General features: G+C 43.9%; 1 protein-coding gene across 31 annotated transcripts in view; it reads left to right on the top strand.

Annotated features, from left to right (window-relative positions):
• OBSCN (obscurin, cytoskeletal calmodulin and titin-interacting RhoGEF) overlaps positions 1-25,043 on the top strand; it is a 462,171-nt gene that overhangs the window by 312,048 nt on the left and 125,080 nt on the right. For all 31 annotated transcript variants that reach the window (XM_075588062.1, XM_075588043.1, XM_075588055.1 and 28 more), the window contains 2 exons: positions 129-258; positions 872-977. In XM_075588062.1, the coding sequence (XP_075444177.1) occupies positions 129-258; positions 872-977 (236 nt within the window). The remainder of the gene's footprint in view (positions 1-128; positions 259-871; positions 978-25,043) is intronic.

Here is a 25,043-nt window from a genome sequence, read left to right as displayed (position 1 = left end):
GATGCCCATATTAAAGGGGTGGGGCTGCGGAATGGCAGCTTGGACGGCTGCTTTAAGTGGATTGCTTGGAGGAATGGAGACTGTACATGAAAGGGACATTTTCACATGAATGATTTGTTCTTTCACAGGTGGTACAGAGATGGTGTCCCATTGGCAGATTCTGGAAGATACCAGACATTCACTGAACCACGAAGTGGTGTTTTAGTGCTAGTGATAAAGAAGGCTACCAAGGAAGACCTAGGACACTATGAATGTGAGGTAAGTAAACATACCTTAGCTGGACCTTAAACTACAGTACTATCCCTTCCCACACTTAGTAACTGACTTTGAAGTGGTGTAACTGTTTATTTAAACATAAGTTAACGTGGCTTTACATCCAAATGGGGGGAATCGTTACTATGAGACACTCTGAAAAAGTATAGGCCGTGCTTGACAATTAAGCTGAAATTGGTGCTAATCTAGTTCTTTGCAGAATATTGACCCACTACCGCCATCTCCGAGTTGGCGGATAAAAAAAAGCGGGCAAATATTAGGTGCCGAGGTAAACTAATTAGGTAACAATTTGTTGTTTTTTCTGGTATCCTACCTCTGGGCCTAAACTACAGACACGCCCCTAAACACATGCTTTTTCCGTGCTGTAAAAAGATTTCTGTTGTCAGTAGGGTGTGCTCGCGCACGGCACGATAACACAGACGTAAGGGCATCAGGATCACATACAGAAATGGCGATCAGCGGACGCAGAATGTACTCTGAGATTTTAAGTTAGATTCCTAGGAATTTGCCCCCTTTTTTCACTAGGGTACAGTATGTAGCCCACCGATGGGTTATAATGTGCCCAGTATTTCATCCCATTTGTCTTTATTCCTTGCAGCTGGTGAACAGATTGGGGTCCGCGTGCAGCGGGGCAGAGCTGTCTGTGCAGAGTCCAGCGCTGCTGGCCCAAGAGAGGAGAGGGGACCAGACCATCACGATCGAAGGTAAAAAAAAACATTAACCCTACTTGTTTTATTTCTGACCTACAAACCTTCTACGTACACTTAGTATTTAAAAGTAAATAGATGTTCTAGAAAAAAAAAACCTATTCCAAGTTTCTGTATTGCATACCCCTGTGTATTTGTATATATTGAAGACGATGAGCACAAAAAGAAATTGTGTTTTTGTTTTTGCTGGGGCACGAATTGGTTTTGTTTTTGGATTTGTAAAATAAATGATGGGGAGATAACCTCAAAACAAGCACACATTGTAAAATGTTTAAAACCGATATGGATCTGTGCTAAAGTGGAAATCCTTTGGAATATGTTCCCTATACTGTATTTAAGTCTTTAAATGGAAGAGAAAAAACGTCCTTGGCATAAACAGTCCGTTCAGTGTGAGTGCAATCCTGGGGGCGCAATATGTTGTTTTTTTTGTTTTTTAATTGGCTTGAAGCAGGGGGTCTCCGGAGATGAATATCATTGATTTCAGCTGTGGGGACCCCCTGCTTCCCATGATACTTACCTCGGAAGTGAGTAACAGTAACTCTGCGTTGTTTAAATGTCCCGCGTCACATGGGCCAACAGGAAGCCGCACGGGATGACGTCGCGGCTTCCTATTGGCCCGGATGCAGGACATTTAAAGCTGCCATTTCGATAGCCCCAACTTGCCCCATCTGGGATGCTACCGGCACCCCCTACGGAGGAAAGGATCTCCAGAAGTAGGGTTCCCGGTCGGTGAAATTAACATAATGTGTCCCCATGAGTGCTGATTTAAGAGGTGCGTTGGTGCCTGTTTTTTTGGAGATCTTCCTTTACGCCAGATATTGTCAGCTAGTATTCTATGGAAGAAGATAGTGCACAGAACAGAAGCCTCTGTAGTACAGTACCTATCATTTCAGTGGATTAATAAATAAAGTAATGCACTCACAAACATAAAAAAATATCCAAGCTTTATCTGAAGGAGTCACATGATCGCTTCACGGTGGTGTCCTGTGTGACGACCCCTGCATCGGGTCCCGTCAAATGCCGCTTGTCTGCCCGCGCTTCCGGTAACCATGGCAACCCTGATTTCGCCAAACAGCGCCTGAATTCTGGAACTCCAGCAGGTTGCACTATGCTGCCTATGCGTTTCATGAGGATCTACCCTCCTCTACCTTCCTCAGGCCGATGCACGATACGACGCCAAGCAAGCTCTTGTTTATTCCCCTCTCCTCACCTGTTCTTTATCCAGAAGAGCAAAATACAGTAATTTCTTGTTTTTTTCTCTATCAACGATATCTGTTTAAGTTAGACATGAAAGGGTTGGTTTGTAGGTATGTTAGGTGAAGTAGAGCTTGCTGCTTGGTGTTGTATCGTGCATTGCCCTGAAGACGTGAGGTTAGATCCTCACGAAACGCGTCGGCAGCACAGCGTAACCTGGTGGAATTCCAGAAATCAAGCAGTGTTTGACGTCACCAGGGTTGCTGCGGTTACTGGAAGTGCGAGTGGCTAAGAGGCACTCAGCGGGACCGGGGGCAGCGATCGACCCACAGGTCACCACCATGAAGTGACCGAGTGAAGGACTCCTTCAGATAAAGCTTGGATATTTTTTATGTTTGTGAGTGAATTCGAATTTGGATCCGCAGCAGATCGTCCGGTTCCTTTGGTCCTCGGATTTCAGCGGATCAATCTCAAAAAGGGCGATTCGCGTCTTGCAGATTTTTTGATTATTATTACCAATACACTCTGCGGATTTGGCAGCCCGTGGGCGGATTTGTAGAATCCAATCCGCGGATTCAGCAACCTGTAGGCGGATTCTTAAGAATGGTATTGCTCCGGCGGTTCCCTGTCTGAGAATGCGTAATATAAATAAATTAAATAATCTAGCATTTTAACTTTCCCTAGTGCAATAACCAATGCGTGCGTCCCAAGGAGATGCTTCATTAGTGTTTGTGATGTGTCAGGGGGTAATTGGACTGAAGTGTAGTAAGGTGCAGTAGCAATACTTGTGCCAATGATGTATTAGTGGTTTCCCCTTGCTCACTCAGTCTTCCACTCACTCATTCCAACACCCCTCTCCACCCGCACCACCCGACAATCTTAGCTTGGGGTTAGGAGGTCACCAGTGTTGTGCCGGTCTGTGGACTCTGGACCTCCCTCCTCCGGTTCGGCGGAAGTTGGTCCCAACTTCCGTCACCGACAGGAGGAGGGAGAGGGTTGCAGTGACAGTCAGGCGGCTGCATGGGGAGCTGGAAAGCCGTCGCTTCTTGGGAGTCGCTGGGACAGTTGTCCACGCTCTCCCCCTGCCTCTCAGCGGCAGAACCATTCAGGGGTGCCAGGTTCCATGGAACGCTTGAGAATCACTGAACTAGACAATAAAAGTTAGCGTGAAATTGCGGAAAGCAGCAACACAACAAGATCAGCCCAGCGGCCTAAATGGATTCCTAGAGAAGAATTTGCTTGGTAGTTATTCTGCTTTAATAAGAAAGTGTTGGGTAAATATAGGTGTTTATCCTGTGTAGCTGAACTGCATTCATTTTCAGGTCCAGATCCACAGAATGGTGCTAAGCTTTAGCATGTCTTTATGAATATGAATCCCCTTCTGGGGATCTGGACCTCAAAGTGCTGGGAACTGGTTTCTCCCCCTGCACACTCCACTCATTGCTGTTTTAATGTACACGCCTGATTTATATAAGCTATATTGTAATAAAAGAATGACATGCTTGTGATTTCTACATACAAGTCATATTCCTAAATTGACTTTTTTGCTGCGTAACTGCTGTATAAACGCTTCCCAGTGTTGGAGAAGAGTTTTGCTCCTTTCAACGGAATAGGACTAACATTGTCTCCTGCACCGAGAAGTCATTTCACAGAAGACTGACCTTATTTTTGATGTCTTACACTTGTGCCGACGAGTATTCTAAAACTTGCCTTGAAAAATCTGGGGCTATCACCAACAAGATCCAGGTACATGCTGGGTACATGCTGGGTACATGCTGGGTACATGCTGGGTTCATGCTGCAACATTTCAGTGACATTTCTGCAGAGACTAATGGCCCATCGGATTAACACAGCAGGGTCCCTGGCAGTCCAAGAGACCGCCGCTGTTAATCGGATGGGCCATTAGTCTCTGCAGAAATGTCACTGAAATGTTGCTGCATGTACCCAGCATGTACCCAGCATGTACCCAGCATGTACCTGGGTCTTGTTGGTGATAGCCCCAGATTTGTTTGGCTTGCGTGTACTGATTGATCTGTGTGGTTGATTGAAGTGCTGTTGGTTAAAGTGTGTGCAGTTAGAACCAGAAGCAGTTTGAACAAGGAAGCAGTTAAACAAGGTATAGTTTATTGAATTACAGTTTACTGTTAGTACTTCTAAACTTCATAGTTGCTAGAATGAGCAGGATTGAAAATGCCACTCAATGCACATCTTGCCACATGTATGTGCACTTGGAGCAGCTGTTCCAAGGAGCATACCGCTGTGAGAGGTGTGAGCGGGTGGTCTCTTTAGAATCAGAGATTGCTGATGTGAAGAGGCAACTTGCAATATTGAGGGACATTGGCAATCTTGAAAGGTAATTAGAGCTCACTGAGCAGGCCCTTGCTTCGACTAGTGGTGCAGATGGTGGCGCTTTTAGTGAGGAGCAGGTAGGTAGCTTAGTTGCTGTTAGTGAGGAGCAGGTAGGTAGCTGGGTGACAGTTAGAAGGGGAAGCAGGGGCAATAGGGAGAGGCAGGTAGTTTCTGAGCTGACACATCCCAATAGATTTGCCATGTTGAGTGAAGATATTGGGAATGTTGGGGCAGAAATGGCAAGGCTGGGGGAGACTAATTCCTCTAGCAGCCAGGGGAATAGTTCCTCCAGCACAGTGGGGACTCAGGATGCTCAGATGCAAAGAAAGATTGTGGTGGTAGGGGACTCCATTATTAGGAAGGTAGATAGGGCAATCTGTTGCCGGGACCGCATGAACCGAACAGTTTGTTGTCTCCCGGGTGCTCGGGTTCGGCACATTGCGGATCGGGTAGACAGATTGTTGGGGGGGGCTGGGATTGACCCGGCGGTCTTGGTACATGTTGGCACCAATGACAAAGTTAGAGAAAGATGGAGGGTCCTAAAAAATGATTACAGGGATCTAGGCCAAAAGCTTAAGGCAAGGACCTCCAACGTAGTATTTTCTGAAATACTACCAGTGCCATGCGCTACGGCAGGGAGACTGTCAGAGATCAGGGTGGTTAATGCATGGCTAAGAAAGTGGTGCAGGAAGGAGGGGTTTGGGTTTTTAGAGCACTGGGATTCTTTTTCTGAGAGGTGCCATCTATATTCTAGGGACGGATTGCACCTCAATGAAGAGGGATCTTCTGTGCTAGGGGGGAGAATGCTAAAAAGGTTAGAGGAGATTTTAAACTAGGATGGAGGGGGGAGGGGAATGAAACAGATAATGAACTAAATGGAATAGATGAGGATACAAGGTGGTATGGAGGTAGAATGGGGGCAAGTGCAAGTTTGACAAGCAGTGAGATACCCATAATAAATAGAGATAATACTAGAAAACTTCTAAAGACTAAACCAAGTGAGAGCAGAAAGGAAGGAGCAGATAAGATAATAGTACAGGCTGAAAAAAACCTGAAATGCATGCTTGCTAATGCAAGAAGTCTGACAGATAAAATGGGGGAGCTTGAATTAATAGCTACAAGGGAGCAGTATGATATCATAGGCATTACTGAAACATGGTGGGATGAAACTCATGACTGGACAGTTAATTTAGAGGGGTATTCTCTTTTTCGGAAGGATCGAACAAATAGAAGGGGAGGTGGAGTATGTCTATATGTTAAACCAGATCTGAAACCTATTATAAGGGATGATGTCTATGAAGGGAATGATGAAAATGTAGAGACCTTGTGGATAGAAATTAGCAGTGGAGGTAAAAGTATAAAGAAAATGTTTGTGGGAATATGCTATAAACCACCAAATATCTGTGAGATTGAGGAAGCTAAAATACATTTGCAAATGGAGAAGGCATCAAAACTGGGTCATGTTTGCATAATGGGGGATTTTAATTATCCAGACATAGACTGGGGCAATGAGATTAGCGTTACAACAAAAGGAAACAGGTTTTTGCGGGTGCTTAAAGATAATTATATGACCCAAATTATTGAGGAACCAACCAGGAGAGGGGCAGTTCTGGATTTGGTCATATCAAACAATGTAGAAGTAATAACAAATATTCAAGTCCTGGAACATTTGGGTAACAGTGATCATAACATGGTCTCATTTGAAATAAATTATCAAAAAACAGATTACTTGGGTTCAACAAAGACTTTAAACTTTAGAAAGGCAGATTTTAATAAACTGAGGTCTAATCTAGTAGTAATACAATGGGATGATGTTTTTGCAGGGAAAAATGTAGAAGATAAATGGGCAGTCTTTAAAACATTGTTAGAAAAACACACTTATCAGTGTGTACCCTTGGGTAATAAGTATAAAAGAATTAAGTCAAAAGCAATGTGGCTAAATAAACAGGTAGGGGAGGAAATGGACAAGAAGAGGAAGGCATTTAGATTCTTTAAGTCAGAAGGGACAGAGACATCGTATCAGAATTATAAGGAATGTAACAAAAATTGCAAAAGGGCAATCAAATTAGCAAAAATGGATAATGAAAAAAGGATTGCAATAGAAAGTAAGGTCAACCCTAAAAAGTTCTTTAAGTACTGTAACGGGTTTTCCCCCCCCCCCCAATCTCACATTGGCCCGGGTAATCTAACCAATCCCCATTACGTGATCGTGTATGGTGGTGCACCTGCAAGTAACAGGACTCCTGAGTCTCCCGCTTGATGGTATTAGGGGATGTCATCAGGACAGGTAGCTGAGGTAGTGGGTGCGAGTCCTACCTATATCCAGTGCAGCGCCTCCACCTCATCAGGATCTGTGCTTCCGCAGGGAGATGGTCCTGGTGAGGAACTCCTTCTTGGTGGTGCCATCCACTGCTGAGTAACTCCACACTCACACAGTGGAGGTATATTCAAACAGGGCATCTTTATTGATGGTTGGTATGGGCAAGCTGCCCCTCACAGCTAGCAGCTCAGCCACTCATCTCCTTGCAGCACTCCATTAGGAAGGTCCCTTACCCTAATAGATCTGCTTTCCACCTCTACTCTTAAAGAGATTCCCCAGCTTCTCTGGCTGCTGTAAGCTCCTCTCTTGAGCTGCTTTGTCTCTCTCAGCTCCTCTAACTCTGCTGCGTATGCTCACTGACTCACAGCTAGCAGGAGACACTGCAACATTGTTGCAGACCTTCACGTGCCTCTCACTGAACTGAACAGCAAAACAACAGGAAACTGAACTTCTAACTTTAGGCAGTGCTGTGTCTTATATCACCCCCCCTGGAGAACAAACATGCCCTGTATCCTAAGTGGGAACACACTGCATGTTGTCACTTCCTTTGGGGACATATGACACCTCACCAGGGTGTGAGGGCAAACCTCCATTGATTGTTGCTGGCAATCCTGCACACTTACCAGGGTTACTGCCAACATGAGAAAGAGATATGTACACCAATCCTAGACTTGGCTACATTCTCCCCCTGGTGGAATCCCAACGTCCTCGCTTGGGAACCTAAATTTGCGGAACCTTCCTTCAGGTAGCACTGCAAAACATAACAACACATTATTACAGTACATATCTTTTCTCAAAACATTATAACAGATACATCCTAACGTAGATGTGTAACACCCAGAATTATTCCCTTCTGTAGAACCCATGACTGGTACCCCCATACCTTCTCAAGGTGGCTTGCGCACAGCATGGTCCACTGGGCTTAGAGCATCAATGCAGTAACACTCTGGGTGACACACTGGACACCCACAATCAGCCCATAATCCTGGCATGGATACTAATGGACTGAAAGGATCATGCCCAAAAACCTCCCTAAGCATCTCCTGGAGATGTAGACTATCCCCTCTTGACTACACCACTTCTCATCTAACCCGCCAGGATCCCAATTTTCTTCTCCTAATCCTTCCTCTTCATCAGTGCCATATCCCCTATCTTCATCAGGGGACCCCATTTCGAACTTACTTTCTCCCTCCCATGGATGGTGAAAATAAAGTAACCACTTTTGGCGATCCCTAATAACTCTTTCTGACAGTGGGGGCACATAGGGGGTTCCCTGGGCAATAGGCACAATATGAGCAACATTACCCAAATCCCCAGATAAAACTCCAAATGTTCCTGGGGACCCAAAATTTGACCCAATGTTCTTAGAATCACACCCCACCATAACAGTACGATTGTCATCATCAGTGCAGTATAACATTCCTTGCATAGCCATTTCCCTCCCCGATTCCTCATCGTATGTAAAGCACTCGCCCCAGTCCAAGTTTTCCCCAGTCCATTCTTCAGAAGTGGCTCGGGACTCCCCAGAAAACCCTTGGCTAGACTGGGACCCATAGGAAAAAGTGACAGGGGCATGGGTTTTAACTATGGCCGGGGGTTGGGCATAAGGAAACACTGCCGACATACGCGGGGCTACGACCCGCAACTTCTCGCTACCTTGCCCAGTACCATCGGACTGGCACTCCGGTTCATCCGTGTCATTGTTCCCAGGCTTCCGCAGGGCCTGCCGGCTCTTCCCGGACCCCGGCGACCTGGTACAGCTGCTTGGCCGCGAGGACGCGGCCATCTCGCGGAACTCGCCGCCATCTTGCGTTGGGTTTCCAACCGGAACCTCTTCCTCCAGAACGACGTCCGCTGCTGGAAGTGATGGTTCTGCTCTCCGCTCCGTTCGGGCCTGGGCTAGGCCTTTCTCCGCCGTTGCCACCACCGGCGCCTGTGGAGGGTAAGGATGTATCTCACCGCTCCGTCGGCTCGGGATGGGTTCCTTTCCACCGTCTGTTCCGCCAGTCACCACGGCCGTGGGACTCCGCCTCTCAGGTTGTTTCTGTACCGGCGACACGAGACTCCGCTCTGCCGCGACACAGGTAAGTGCCGGTTCTTTCACAGCACCGCTGTAGTGGTCCGCCGGTAGGCGCATCACCACCGTTGTTGGGGTCGCTTGCGCCTCGGCCGAGGAGCCGAACTCCCACTCAGGGAGTGGCACTCCTGCAGGGGATCGACAGTGAGATTCCAGGCTCTCACCGCGGTTGTGGGCCCCTTTCTCTTGAGGCTCCTTTGCAATCATTAGGAGCGATCCCCATTCTCCGGGATCAACTGGTTCAGTGCAGGCCACACGCGGGGCTTCAGCCGTCAGCATGGCTGTGTCCGCTCCCGCCTGACCGAGATGGGGACCCCTCCCCCTGGTGAAGATTTGGGGAGGATCACACAGATTCACGTTATGGCCCCTAATTGGCTCTGAGTCCGTCACAGTCTCTGAGGGCGCGGCTACAGCTTTCGCGCCATACCTCCCCGCAGGGTGTGGTTTTCCTTGTGGCGCCAATCCTGGCCAACTTTCTGCAATTTTAGCATTTGCAGCATTTTCTGCAACTGGCCCACGCGGTCTCCCAGGGAAGCGGGAACCGCCATTTTGGATCGCTCTGCAATCCATGTTAGCAGCAGTTGTAACTTCATGTTTCTCTATCTCATCCACTAGCTTCTTCCAGGAAAGGGGGTCACCCCGTATCCAGGAGCACCTCATCCTGACTACAATAGGATGGTCAGGTATTGCTCCTCTCAGAAATTGATCACAACAGTACACATTCATCTCAGTGGCCGTAATACGATCCCTTTTCCGCATCTCCCATAAGACTGTTATAATGCGCAGGAGTAAATCAGATAGATCCTCTCCGTCTTTCTGACGAAGACTGTAGTACCGCTTCATCACTTGTCCTATGTCCTCTTCACACGCAACGGACTGAGTGAGCATTACTACTGACTCCGCCACCGCCATTTTGGTTGCTGTGTTTGTTCTGATTGTACATGGAGCTCCTCTCTGCGGGGCAGCTGCCATACCGATACAACAACCATGCCTTGTGCACCACCATGTGTACCTAATGTAGATCTGACTCGTGTTTGCACTACCTCAGGCTAGGCTCACTCTTGCTGTGTCTGCTGTATCTCCTTCCTCCCAGTCTGTGCTCCCTTCGGTAAGTGATCTGGAATGGACTAGAGTACTCTTCCATGCAGTACTTGGGCGTCTACCTACTGTTGGCTAGCCTAGTGCAGATCCTCTCCAGAATTCCTGACCACGTTAACAGGCTATCCCTTCAGGCATCCTACCCCTAGCGCTACCTCAAGGTGACTAGGACAGCTATAGCCCCTGCCTCCAGACTCACTAACCCCTTAGGTCAGTCTAGGGCGTGCTTTGCGAGGTTTTTCGTTCTCCTGACTACCCCTAGATTTTCCCTTTCCAGCACAGAGTGGCAGCAGACACTCTCCCTGTTTCCTATTGTGTGCCTAGCAAAAGCCTGTCCTGTTAACAGGCATCTCAGCAGCGCCTCCAATTGTAACGGGTTTCCCCCCCCCCCAATCTCACATTGGCCCGGGTAATCTAACCAATCCCCATTACGTGATCGTGTATGGTGGTGCACCTGCAAGTAACAGGACTCCTGAGTCTCCCGCTTGATGGTATTAGGGGATGTCATCAGGACAGGTAGCTGAGGTAGTGGGTGCGAGTCCTACCTATATCCAGTGCAGCGCCTCCACCTCATCAGGATCTGTGCTTCCGCAGGGAGATGGTCCTGGTGAGGAACTCCTTCTTGGTGGTGCCATCCACTGCTGAGTAACTCCACACTCACACAGTGGAGGTATATTCAAACAGGGCATCTTTATTGATGGTTGGTATGGGCAAGCTGCCCCTCACAGCTAGCAGCTCAGCCACTCATCTCCTTGCAGCACTCCATTAGGAAGGTCCCTTACCCTAATAGATCTGCTTTCCACCTCTACTCTTAAAGAGATTCCCCAGCTTCTCTGGCTGCTGTAAGCTCCTCTCTTGAGCTGCTTTGTCTCTCTCAGCTCTAACTCTGCTGCGTATGCTCACTGACTCACAGCTAGCAGGAGACACTGCAACATTGTTGCAGACCTTCACGTGCCTCTCACTGAACTGAACAGCAAAACAACAGGAAACTGAACTTCTAACTTTAGGCAGTGCTGTGTCTTATATCACCCCCCCGGAGAACAAACATGCCCTGTATCCTAAGTGGGAACACACTGCATGTTGTCACTTCCTTTGGGGACATATGACACCTCACCAGGGTGTGAGGGCAAACCTCCATTGATTGTTGCTGGCAATCCTGCACACTTACCAGGGTTACTGCCAACATGAGAAAGAGATATGTACACCAATCCTAGACATGGCTACAGTACCTTAATAACAAAAAAATGAGAAAAGAAAATATAGGACCCTTTCAGTGTGAGATGGGTAGGCAGATTATTGGAGATAAGGAAAAAGCAGAGGTATTATACAAATTCTTTGCCTCTGTGTTTACCAGGGAAGAATCAGGTTCAATAGTAGTGCCACAGGAGGAAGCCACAACCTCCATATTAATGACCAATTGGTTAACTGAGGAAGAAGTTCATAAGCGACTTGAAAAAATTAAAGTAAATAAGGCACCTGGCCCCGATGGCATACATCCAAGAGTTCTCAAGGAGTTAAGCTCAGTAATAGCAAAACCATTATATTTAATATTCAAGGACTCCATTTCCACAGGCTCAGTACCACAAGATTGGCGTAAAGCAGATGTGGTGCCTATATTTAAAAAGGGAGCTAGATCACACCCAGGGAATTACAGACCTGTAAGCCTGACTTCAATAGTAGGGAAACTACTTGAAGGTTTAATACGGGATAATATTCAGGAATACCTAATGGAAAACAAAATTATTAGTAATAGTCAGCATGGATTTATGAAGGATAGATCTTGCCAAACTAACCTTATTTGTTTCTTTGAGGAGGTAAGTAGGAATTTAGACCAGGGTAATGCAGTTGATGTGGTCTACTTAGATTTTGCAAAGGCTTTTGATACGGTTTCACACAAGAGGTTGGTGTACAAAATAAAGAAAATTGGACTCAGTAATAATATATGCACCTGGATTGAAAACTGGTTAAAGGACAGACAACAGAGGGTTGTCATAAATGGAACTTTTTCAGGTTGGGCTAAAGTCGTGAGTGGAGTACCTCAAGGATCGGTACTGGGACCCCTGCTTTTTAACTTGTTTATTAATGACCTTGAGGTTGGGATCGAGAGCAAAGTCTCCATCTTTGCTGATGATACTAAATTGTGTAAGGTAATAGAATCAGAGCAGGATGAAATTTCTCTTCAGAAGGACTTGGAGAGACTGGAAACGTGGGCAGGTAAATGGCAGATGAGGTTTAATACAGATAAATGTAAGGTTATGCATTTGGGATGCAAGAATAAAAAGGCGACTTACAAATTAAATGGAGATATATTGGGGGAATCCTTGATGGAGAAGGATTTAGGAGTGCTTGTAGACAGCAGGCTTAGCAATAGTGCCCAATGTCATGCAGTAGCTGCAAAGGCAAACAAGATCTTATCTTGCATCAAACGGGCAATGGATGGAAGGGAAGTAGACATAATTATGCCCCTTTACAAAGCATTAGTAAGACCACACCTTGAATATGGAGTACAATTTTGGGCACCAATCCTAAGAAAAGATATTATGGAACTAGAGAGAGTGCAGAGAAGACCCACCAAATTAATAAAGGGGATGGACATTCTACCTTATGAGGAGAGGCTAGCTATATTGGATTTATTTACATTAGAAAAGAGGCGTCTAAGAGGGGATATGATAACTATATACAAATATATTCAGGGACAATACAAGGAGCTTTCAAAAGAACTATTCATCCCACGGGCAGTACAAAGGACTCGGGGCCATCCCTTAAGGTTGGAGGAAAGGAAATTTCACCAGCAACAAAGGAAAGGGTTCTTTACAGTAAGCGCCGTTACAATGTGGAATTCATTACCCATGGAGACTGTGATGGCAGATACAATAGATTTGTTCAAAAAAAGGTTGGACATCTTTTTAGATGGGAAAGGTATACAGGGATATACCAAATAAGTATACATGGGAAGGATGTTGATCCAGGGATTAATCCGATTGCCAATTCTTGGAGTCAGGAAGGAATTAATTTTTCCCCTTAATGGGGTTTTTTGTTTGCCTTCCTCTGGATCAATAAGTAAGTATAGATATAGAGTAAAGTATCTGTTGTCTGAATTTAGCATAGGTTTAACTTGATGGACGTACGTCTTTTTTCAACCTGATCTACTATGTAACTATGTAATACTCGTCGGCGCTACAGTATATCTATCAATGTTTGTGCATGTGACCACCGTGTGATGCAGCAACACACTCCCACTGATCCCCTGGCAGGTTCCTCTCCAATGTGTTATGGACATGTGACTGATATGGACATGAGAATCAGCCAGTAACAAAGGTTGTGAAAGAGGTTGGACTAAGAGGGGCGGGAATGACACTTGTCAGTCAGATCTGCACAAGCTTGAATGCCTTCAGGCTCGATCAAGAGTGACTCAGGGCCAGTTTGAGTCCCATGATAGAGAGCCGAGAGTTGCCAGAGTGAGAGCAGTACATTGGGTGAGAGGCCAAGTAGATACACGCCGGAAAGACGCAGGGAGCATCAAGCGCTATCGGAGGGGATCCTCAACGGCTGCAAATAAGGTGGTACCGAAGCACCTTTGTGAAGTACAGGCCTGCAACACTTTAGTGCACTAAGAGCTCCCACGGTGTGCTGACACTATCACATAGACCATATACCCAGGATTGGGTGGCACACTCTCAACTGATACTGGCATACACAGCGTTATTATTAAGTATTATGATGTATGCTGTATGATGAGTGTAGTGATCCTTTGCTGAGGATCACGAGGTTCTTGAGATTGGGTAACGGATATATAAAATCAGTTATCACACAGGCCATGTACTTATATATCACCGTCTGACCGTAAGCCACGTGTGGCATATCGAGTATCAATAAAGGACTCCGGCCCCACCCCAGCACCAGATGTCAGTCTGGGGCCTTGAAGTTAGAGGGGTTTCATGTAATTTAAGAGACATTTGTATACTGTGCTTTTATGATTATCATATCAATTTTCAGTAGAGCCACTAATAAACGGTGGCTGAAAGAAATATGGGAGACAACTTGCACAAGATGCTTTGACCTTGTTCACATGCACCATTTGTTTCCTGGTTAGGTGGCGGCTTGTAGAGTTTACAATTCACGAAGCAGTTTCTCACAAGTTGCAATCCTTTGGGACCCAGTTTGGACAATGAAGAGATCTAATCCTAGTACAGAACAATTCTAGGGAAATAACCTTTATTTATATATTAAGATAAAGGGATAGGCACACCAAAAATATGCCACAACTTAATTTTATTGTCCTAACGTTTCGGCTACCCACCGGAGCCTTTATTTAGAGCTCCAGAGAGGGCGCCGAAACGTTGGGCCAATAAAAGTAATGTTTTACATATTTATGGTGTGACTTTCCCTTTGTTATTTTTGTATAGTACCTTTTATAGGTACTGAGATAGAAGCACCCTCTCCAGTAGTGTGGTCTATGCTATTCTGTGTGCGCCCCTAACCCTTAATAAAAATGTTTTTAGCAGGAAATTATACATAGAAAGTTACCTCTCATTTTCAAGAATGTCCTGGGCACAGAGTTATGATGGCAATACATGGCTACATTAAATGAACAGAGGTTATACATTATATTTAAAGGCATATCATGGACAGTTGGAGATATGTTTTGGGTGTATGTAACCGTAAGATTAAAATGTGAGACAGCTGAAGTCTTGAAAGAACTTAGGCCGAGTCCATAGAAGGACAGGCCGCGCTGAGCCGTGCGGACGCTCCGCGCTGAGCCCCTGCATCCTCAATGAAGATGCCTTGAGAGGGGGCTCACGCGAGCGTCCGCAGGCGTGCTGAGGTGCTGAGTTTTCAGCCGACAGCCAAGCTGTTTTTCATGCGCTGTCGGCTGAAAACATCCAATCAGCGCGGAGCTGCGTCAACGTCACGGCGCCGTGACGTCGATGCGTCGCGAGTGATTGGCCCAGCGACTTCACTGCCCCGCCTCCCTCAGTCTCCCCCCCGCCTCCGATCGCGCCCGCTGGCTCGCCTGCATGGGCATGAAATCGCGCAGATTTCAGCAGGCGAGCCTCAGCGTCAGCGCGGCTCGGCTCGGCTCAACCCTCTATGGCCCCAGCCTTAGACTGGTGGCGGCTGTGAGAGTCTCCGGTAGACTGTTCCAGTTTTGGGGTGTACGGTAAGAGAAGGAGGAGCGGCCGGATACTTTGTTGAGCCTTGGGACCGTGAACAGTCTTTTGAAGTCAGATCTCAGATGATAAGTGCTGCATGTGGTAGGGTTGAGGAGCTTCTTCAGGTAGACGGGTAGCTTGCCCAGAAAGTATTTGAAGGCAAGACAGGACAAATTTACTTTGCACCTGGACTCAAGTGATGGCCAATCTGGGCGTAACTAATGACGTTTTAAGATTAATTCCTTTTGTATCGAAAAATTCCTCCTGATAAATGTATGTATATTTTATTTTAATAGCCAACCAACCGTGCATACAGTGCTTAGGAAAACAGACATTTGAATGGAGTGAATTCTAATACAAAACTGTTGTGGGTAGACTACAACACCAAAGGCACCAAAGCCAGTTGACAAAGTATAATAATATTCTAATAAATAATAATAATCATCTTAATAATCATCTTATTGACAGCTAACACATAAGTCCTGTTTACTTATGATGTACTAGAAACCGTATGGATAGTTCCCACTATTTAGACAATGGGGTCATTATCTACCTTACGCATGTCACTTATTTTGTTTCCGATAACATGCCATAACATTATATGCACAAACCGCATCACTTGACAAAGGGACCTCTGAGGTTTGACAGTTCAGTATAATAATAATAATAGCATGTTCTTGTATAGCGCTGCTAGTTTTACATAGCTCTTTACAGACATTTTGCAGGCACAAGTCCCTGCCCTGAAGAATTTACAATCTATGTTTTTGGCGCCTGAGGCACAGGGAGATAAAGTGACTTGCGCAAGGTCACAAGGAGCCGACACCGGGAATTGAATCAGGTTCCCCTGCTTCAAGCTCAGTGCCAGTCAGTGTCGTTACTCACTGAACCACTCCTCAGTAACTTTTGTAGCTGCACCCCTTGCTTTCTCCCCCCAGTGCTCACGCCCCCCTTACCTTTTTTGCCGGCGTCAAGTGACTCCGCAGGGTCATGTGACGTAACGTCACATGACCTAGTGGCGTCATTTTACACCGCTTTGCCAATGCGACGCGTCACACCAAGCCTCTGAATCACGGTAAGTGAAGTTGCCGAGGCTTCGCGCAGTCCCCCGGCATTTCATTTAAATACCTTGGGGAAGAGCGCGGGGCCTCTGCAACCTCCACCCCCTCCCCTCCCCCCCAAAAATGTTGTGCCCCCCAGTTTGTGCACCCCTGCATAGTTCAGAGGTTCCCAACTCCATTCCTCAAGGTCCTCTAACAGAGCAGCTTTTGAGACTCTCCTCTCATTAGCACAGGTGGGCCAATTATTTTGACTGAACCCCTTGTGCTCAAGAATCCTTAATACCTGCGCTTTTAGGGATCCGTGAGGACTGGGGTTGGGCATCTCTGCAAATCGAAGGAGAACTCCTGTTTGTCCATTAATAGGTTTCCCAACATACAATGCATGTACACTTCTGTAAACAACATACAATGCATGTACACTTCTGTAAACAACATACAATGCATGTACACTTCTGTAAACAACATACAATGCATGCACACTTCTGTAAACAACATGCAATGCATGCACACTTCTGTAAACAACATACAATGCATGTACACTTCTGTAAACAACATACAATGCATGTACACTTCTGTAAACAACATACAATGCATGTACACTTCTGTAAACAACATACAATGCATGCACACTTCTGTAAACAACATACAATGCATGCACACTTCTGTAAACAACATACAATGCATGTACACTTCTGTAAACAACATACAATGCATGTACACTTCTGTAAACAACATACAATGCATGCACACTTCTGTAAACAACATACAATGCATGCACACTTCTGTAAACAACATACAATGCATGTACACTTCTGTAAACAACATACAATGCATGCACACTTCTGTAAACAACATACAATGCATGCACACTTCTGTAAACAACATACAATGCATGTACACTTCTGTAAACAACATACAATGCATGCACACTTCTGTAAACAACATACAATGCATGCACACTTCTGTAAACAACATACAATGCATGCACACTTCTGTAAACAACATACAATGCATGTACACTTCTGTAAACAACATACAATGCATGTACACTTCTGTAAACAACATACAATGCATGCACACTTCTGTAAACAACATACAATGCATGCACACTTCTGTAAACAACATACAATGCATGTACACTTCTGTAAACAACATACAATGCATGCACACTTCTGTAAACAACATACAATGCATGTACACTTCTGTAAACAACATACAATGCATGCACACTTCTGTAAACAACATACAATGCATGCACACTTCTGTAAACAACATACAATGCATGCACACTTCTGTAAACAACATACAATGCATGTACACTTCTGTAAACAACATACAATGCATGCACACTTCTGTAAACAACATACAATGCATGTACACTTCTGTAAACAACATACAATGCATGCACACTTCTGTAAACAACATACAATGCATGTACACTTCTGTAAACAACATACAATGCATGCACACTTCTGTAAACAACATACAATGCATGCACACTTCTGTAAACAACATACAATGCATGTACACTTCTGTAAACAACATACAATGCATGTACACTTCCCCAGGATTAATACTGTACATCTGATAGAACATTGAACTTTGGTTGATTTTTCTCGAAACTTGAAGACATCAAATTTACGTTGCAGAATTACTGTTCGGTTGCAAAATAGTCAAAGATTTCTACTCACATCTCAGGCCTGAAATGATATACCCGGGTTCCAAATGTATTCCACTTTGGTGGGGGGCTGGCATGCATTTTTGTTGGCCATCTGCGTTCTGTCCCTCCACCACTCTCGAAGACTCACTGTTGAGCTGCTCCATAAGAATGGATATCCCACCATGCAACATGAATGGCCTCTTGACATCGCTGGAACATGAGCTGCGTCCGCTGATATCAATGGAAGTCCATGTTACCATCAGGGCCTTTCTCCAAGTGCTTTCCCGATAATACTCTATGTTCAATGGGAATGTGAACCACTGCATAGAAGCCGTTGTGTACGGTTGTCCATCACTATATGTAGCTCAAAGCATTTGATGATGTGTGTTGGAGCAGCAGTAAGAGGATTCTCAGCTACCTGCAGCTGCCTGAACGGCAGCAAATGTAAGATATAATGTAGGAGACTTTTAATGACAAAATGCAATAGGACTTCTAGAACGCGCTGAATTAAATGTACACCACACACACAACACACACCACATTCCCCATCCTTCACCAAGCTGCTGTCATTGCGAAGTAATGGATATAATTGTTAAGATGTGGGGAACTATGCTAATCGGAGCTTGGTAACTAGACATTCATCAGTAATCACACATTTGTAATATTGGTGCCTGCCATATTTCTCCTTAATGTAGTACTCCCTATGAAGCCTACCGCTCCTCATAAGTACACTCAACATGCACATGTATGTGTGCACACATGTATGTGTAGCTTAGCTCGAGATGAGCACATTTTTGACCAAAAGTTGAATTCAATTTTTTCGAATATTCGCGAATTCATTAGAGTTAATGAAAAAGGGACCTAGTTTTTTCCCCAAAAAATGATCCAAAGTTCGCAGAGTATTTTCATAGAGAATATTCATCAATAAGCAAAAGTTTGCAAATTCACAAAGAGAATATACAATAATTCAATTCAATTTTTTAATTAAATTTTTTTAAGTACACCATTTTCAAGGTTTTTGCATTTTTCAAAAATTTGGTGGGGGGGGAAATAAAGCAAATGCATCTCTATCTCTAAGCTTAGCTTAATGCACATCATGTACGGTGACATACATAATGCTGGAAAGACACACATGACATACACATAAAAATACATTGCTGATGTACAGTATGTCGTGAAGCTTGGCGGGTTTCTGTCTACAGTACTTTTCTCAGTGACTGGTTTAGCTTATTAAACAAACTCATCCTTATAGTTTCCAGCAGAAATTGTCTGAAGCTGATTTTTAAAGCTTTAAAAGGGGAATCCTCATGAAACGTATATATTTGTGTTTTTTAACTGTTCATAATTAAGAAATTGATATGAACACAATTTTTGTTATAATATCCAAGAAATATTGAGCCTGTGCATTCTAATTATACAAGGATCTTAATTGGAAGCAAAAGTCCTACACTGCACATAACAAAAAATAGTTTTAATATATGCAGCCTTTGAGTACCTTTATGAAAACTAATTACCTAAGCTGCCGATCGATTCGTTCTCCCGTGATCGATCAGCAAAGTTCCCGCTTTCCAGGGTTCATTATATGGCTGCCTTTACGTTTCAATCAATCCTTCAGTCAGTGTAACTCAGCAGCTACAATGTATTCTTTATCCCTAAGGTAACATTATCTATTGTTACAGTTTGCAGCTCAAACTGCTGGGAATATTGGCAACAAATGATCACAAACAGGAAAGTGTTGCAAATATCTTGCGCTGATGGGGAGGTGTGATAAAGCCCGCTATAGAAATCAAAGTATATTAAAAAAAACTCATTAAAAATGGCATTAAGAGTTGAATAATAAGAAATGTAAAACAAATGCAGTAAGCATCTAATAATACACAACCGATTTATTAAAACAAAAAAAATACAGGATATTGCTTGGATTGCTTTGTACCTCTGACTTTATAATGAACACATATAAATATGTTCTGTACTGTTTAACAAAATTGGTAGAAGCTGCATTACAGGGCAGTTCAGTTACTGCGGGCTCAATTATTGCAGTACTGGAGGGTCAATATTCCTGAATTATTTCAGAAGTAAAAATAATGAGTAAGGAGTCATTTTTTTATTATTATTAAAGAACGATTTGTTAATGAGCATTCCCCTTTAACTTGCAAATGCACAACTCTCGCTTGCCACAGCTTTTGTTATGTACCGGCTAATAAGAACATTGAACGTTTAAGGATATTTATATTATAATACCCACCAAATCTTGTTTGCCAAGAAAAAGTCAGCGCCAGTCCTGGTTTTGGAGTTCTCGCTGAAGGGAAGACCAGAGAAGAGGGAAATAACACTACGTTATTTAAGGCTTGGCTAACCGTGGCGTCACTCCCACCCAGACACTGAAATAGGCCTTTTGCATAGATTGGCATAATGCAGAGGTGGGCAATTTTAGTCCAGCTCAGGTTTTCAGCATATCCCTGCTTCAGCACAGGTGGCACAATAAGTTCCTGCTTCAGCTAAGGTGGCTCAGTCTCTGCTTCAGCACAGGTAGCTCAATCAGTGGCTCAGTCTTTGACTGAGTCACCTGTGCTGAAGCAGGGCTATCTTTAAAACCTGACCTGTTGGTGGTCCTTGAGGACTGGAGTTGTCCACCCCTGGTATAATGGTAGAGTTAGGTATGACTTTAATAACATTACACTAGCAAATATTGTAGTCTCATGATTTGGACTAATTTGCATATCATTTGCATATCATACAATTATGTTCTGTTTGATTTACATAATACAGTGTTACTATTAACGTGACATTAACTTAGGTGAACGTCACATTAAATAGGCCTCGCGAATCGGGGTCTATGGTTCTGGATTGTCCATGACTAGCTGGGTTACTAAGGAAATCAAATATGTAATAATTGATAAAGGTTTTATATAATGTACGTCTATCATTTCGCCTGGGTAAAGCCCCGTGTCAGGGTGTATCGGGAGACCGACGCCGAGACTTGAGTAAGCAAAGTTTGCCCATTTTGCCGCATATTCAAACCTTGCCGGATAATTCAAGCATATCTACTCTTGGGCTCCGGAGGAGATACCCCAACACTCTGCTACAATAGCATGAAGTGCAGCCTGTGCTAATGAGATGGAGAATGGTCGTTGTTTTTGCATATAATCACCTTCGAGGGAACATTCCATCGGTTCTTCAGATTCTGAGCACTTTAATCAGAACGCAGTATTCACTAAACCAAATATCCTTAACCAGGTTTCACTCTGTACACAGCCGTGATTCTAAGTGACATGCCAAGGCGTTCATTACAGACTAACAGACATCATGCCACATTCACCAAGGTTCGTTACTGTTAACGGCAGGAAATAACGCCGCGTTTTGTTTCATTCATACCTGCCTGTGGTGTTACAGTTGGAGACAGAAATAGAGCTTTTACACACACACACACACACACACACACACACACACACACACACACACACACACACACACACACACAATTTAGACATTTATAAGCATTAACATGTTTCTTCAAAGTTCAGTAACACCGTGTTAAGTGCTTAATTGGCCAGAGCTGGCATTGCGTTCGTGCTAATGATGTGCATAAGAGGCGTTCCCTCTAACCGCGCATATCCACAGAGCTCCGTTATAGTTACCGCAGGGATTTAACGTTACGTTAGTTAGGTCAGAGCTAAAGGTGGCGTTTCGCCCACCCAGATACTGAAATAAAGGTGAGCGAGAGACACCCACAAACCTATGTGTCAGGGTCTGGATGGGAGGAACAGCCACCTTTAGGTAAGACAGGCTTAATGCCGTGTTACTTGAAGCTAACGCAAAACTGAGCTAACTTCACATGACGTTAAGCCTCTGCTAATAAGACAAACAGTGGGCATTGTTTCTGCATATAATTAGCTTTGTGGATATGCGTTAACCTCCTGCAAAATAACATCAGTTACTGATTTTGATAATGGTCGAGAGAGAGAAAGAGAGACTTTTTTTTAAATTTAAGGTCCCAGCACATGGAGAAGCACCCGTGCACAAAGAATAGCACGCCTGGCATAGCTGGGAGATATGCTAATATGGATATGCACAATATACTTACATTTGTCTCACTCTCACGTGACGCCACCTCTAGTCAACACATACTTAACACAAGTCATGTTATTTGACTTCAATGGGGGCGATAGCGCTGGATCAGCATTATTGCAGTTTATAGAATAAGCCCCTTTGGTCATTGGCCCTTTTTTAGGCTCCAGAGGTGATTTGCTCTCTTAGGCCTAGATGCACTAAACTCTGTTAATCACTTAAGAGTAACCCTGTATCCACAAAGGACAATAATACAACGTATGTTTTCGAATTAAAAGAGCATAGCACTAACTATAATGGAAGTTAATGATAATATTATACAAATGAAGCACTCATAACGATCCCTATCTACAAAAGACTGTTAAGGGTAATGCGGGAACTTAACATTTTGTTGGTTAAGCCACAGCTAAACTTGACATTTTTCACATCCAGAGATGGAAATAGGACTTTTCCAGTGTTTTGCATGATTACGCACCAAATCACATTATAGTGTAACTCGCTGCTCAATTTGTTTGTACATTGCCCAATAAAACTTTCCTGAATACAGGGTCTGATTGGAGTAATGCCAGGACTGACCTAACAGCCGGTTATTGGAGACTAAAGCAATGTGCCGTTAAGTCTGTTTTAATGAATATAAATATAATTAGCTTTGATAACTCAGAGAACATAACGTCACATGATGTGTCCTGACTTAACAAAGCTTTGATAAATTACACGTAAGGCTTTGGTGGTCATTAGCTCTCTCTTACGTTTTGCATGTTATGTCACCTGATAGTGACTACTGTATCTCCTTCTGTACACAAGAAAGACACAAAACTGAAGATGTAAGAAAATGTAACTGTGGTATCGTGAAGTAGGCTGTCAAAGATAACAAAATCTTCAAGAAGATGAATCATTGCCCTCAAACAAGGTGATGGATCAATAATAACACACTGTGCACTTATCATAAAGAGAGTTGAGGATTTCTACATGACATTGTATGAGAACACCGATAATACAGCAAAGGAAGAAACCACCTACTGTATGAAGTACAATGCGTCTTCCTAGAAGAAGTAGGAAAGCCAATAAAATTCATGAAGAACGAGGAGGCCCCCTGAGAAGTTAGAATTACCACTAAAATCTTGACAGAAGCTGGGGAAGAAGTCCTAGTAAAACTCTTTACATTCCAGAACATTGGTGCAATGCCATCGTTATCCTTATGCACAAGAAAGGGAACAAAAAAGACCTCAAGAACAACAGTCCAATAAGTCTTGTTCCAATCACTTACAAGATTTTTTCAAAGATACTAATCAGCTGCAGCAGACCCTGGATTTTGCCCACCATTGAGAACAAGCAGGATATCGAAGTGGATACAATGGACCACATCCAATTTGTACAAGAAGTGATTTCCAGAAGTAATTAATATGATCTACCACAGTTTAGGATTCACAGATTATGAAAAAGTATTTGATTCAGTCTACACCTCAGCGGTTTTATAGGCATTAAGAAGACAAAGCATTGAATAAATGTACATTGATATTATAAGGAACATTTACGAGAATGTCACATCAACCATTAGATAACATGGAGATGCAAGCAAGATAAAGATCAGCAAGGGGGTGTGACAGGGAGACACCGTGTTACCAACGCGTTTTACTGCAACACTTCAAGAATTGTTCAGGACATCAAATTGGGAAGAAAGGGGAATCAAAATCAATGGAGAATACTGAGTCACCTACGATTTGCAGATGACATTGTTATTTTTGCCAGACTTCCAGGAGACCCCCAGCAACAAGTCTGAGAACTCGGGGAACAAAACAAAGAAAGTGGCTTTCCTACGAATCTCAGCAAGGCCAAATGATGTTCAAAAAATGTGTCATCTCTAGGAAGTTCAAAACAAATGGATTAGAACTAGAAGTTAAAGACTATGTCAATTGTTAGCTAGTATGGGAACTTTTTGAATAAAATCAATAGGAGAATGGATTATTGTAACATATTGCTATCAAGCCTCCCTGCCTCACAACTTTCTCCTTTGCAATCTATCCAAGGTTCTGCTGCTAGAATAATATAACTTTCTCCCCAGAAAGTCTCTGATCATCTCCTCCTTATATCCCTCTCCTGGCTTCCAATCAAGTTTCAGATCATCTACAAAGTTCTCCTCCTTGCCTTCAAGGATCTCCATGCAACTGCTCCTCACTACATATCAGCTTCGATCTCTTGTTTTACCCTTGCTAGTCTCCTGCACTCTATCCATAACTGTCTCCTTTCCACCCCTTTCATCTCTACTGCTCTCTCTCGCCTTAAACTATTTTCCTCACTGCCTGTTACCTGTGGAACTCCCTCAAACTTGGTACATGCCAAGCACCTTCTCTCCCCACCTTTAAAACAAACCTTAAAACTCACCTCTTAAATGAAGTAAGTCAATAAGCTAGACTCATGGCTACTGTCCCACAGTCACTCCTACCAACCATTGTGGGCAAGCACCGCCATCTACTACACGTATTCCCTCACCTGCTTTCTCTGCAAGTTTACCAACATATCACTTAGATTGTAAGCTCTCCGGGGCAGGGATTTCATTTCGTATGGTCTGATCTGGTTAATTGCACTTATTGTATTATAATTCCCTGTACTATATTGTCTCCTGTAAAGCACAGTGGGTACTATTAAATAAAGATATACATATAAACAGTGGTCGACAAATCACCAAAAAATCTACTCGCCGAACAAAAAAATCTACTCGCCACCTAGTACCAAACGTGTGCTGCTTGGGCCAATAGGAGCTCGCCACGATGTTAAATTCACTCGCCCGGGGCGAGCAAATGTATAGGTTTGTCGAACACTGCATATAAACATACAGGAAGATGGGATTAAGCGCATTTGGAAACAAGACAATCTTACAAGGAAACCTTCCGCTGTGCATCAAAAAGAAAGTGTTTGGCCAGTGTATCCTGTCCATGCTCACGTATGATGTGAAACGTGGACCCGAAATAGGAAGATAATTCAGAAGCTTTAGACAACTTAAAGAAGTATGGAGAGATGTATGCTGAGTATTACCCGAAGAGACGGGGAAAAGAATGAATTGGTTTGAAACCAAGCAAAAGTCTGAC

This window comes from Ascaphus truei, chromosome 2, assembly GCF_040206685.1.
Source record: "Ascaphus truei isolate aAscTru1 chromosome 2, aAscTru1.hap1, whole genome shotgun sequence".
NCBI lineage: Eukaryota > Metazoa > Chordata > Amphibia > Anura > Ascaphidae > Ascaphus > Ascaphus truei.
This window is presented reverse-complemented; position numbering and strand designations above follow the sequence as displayed.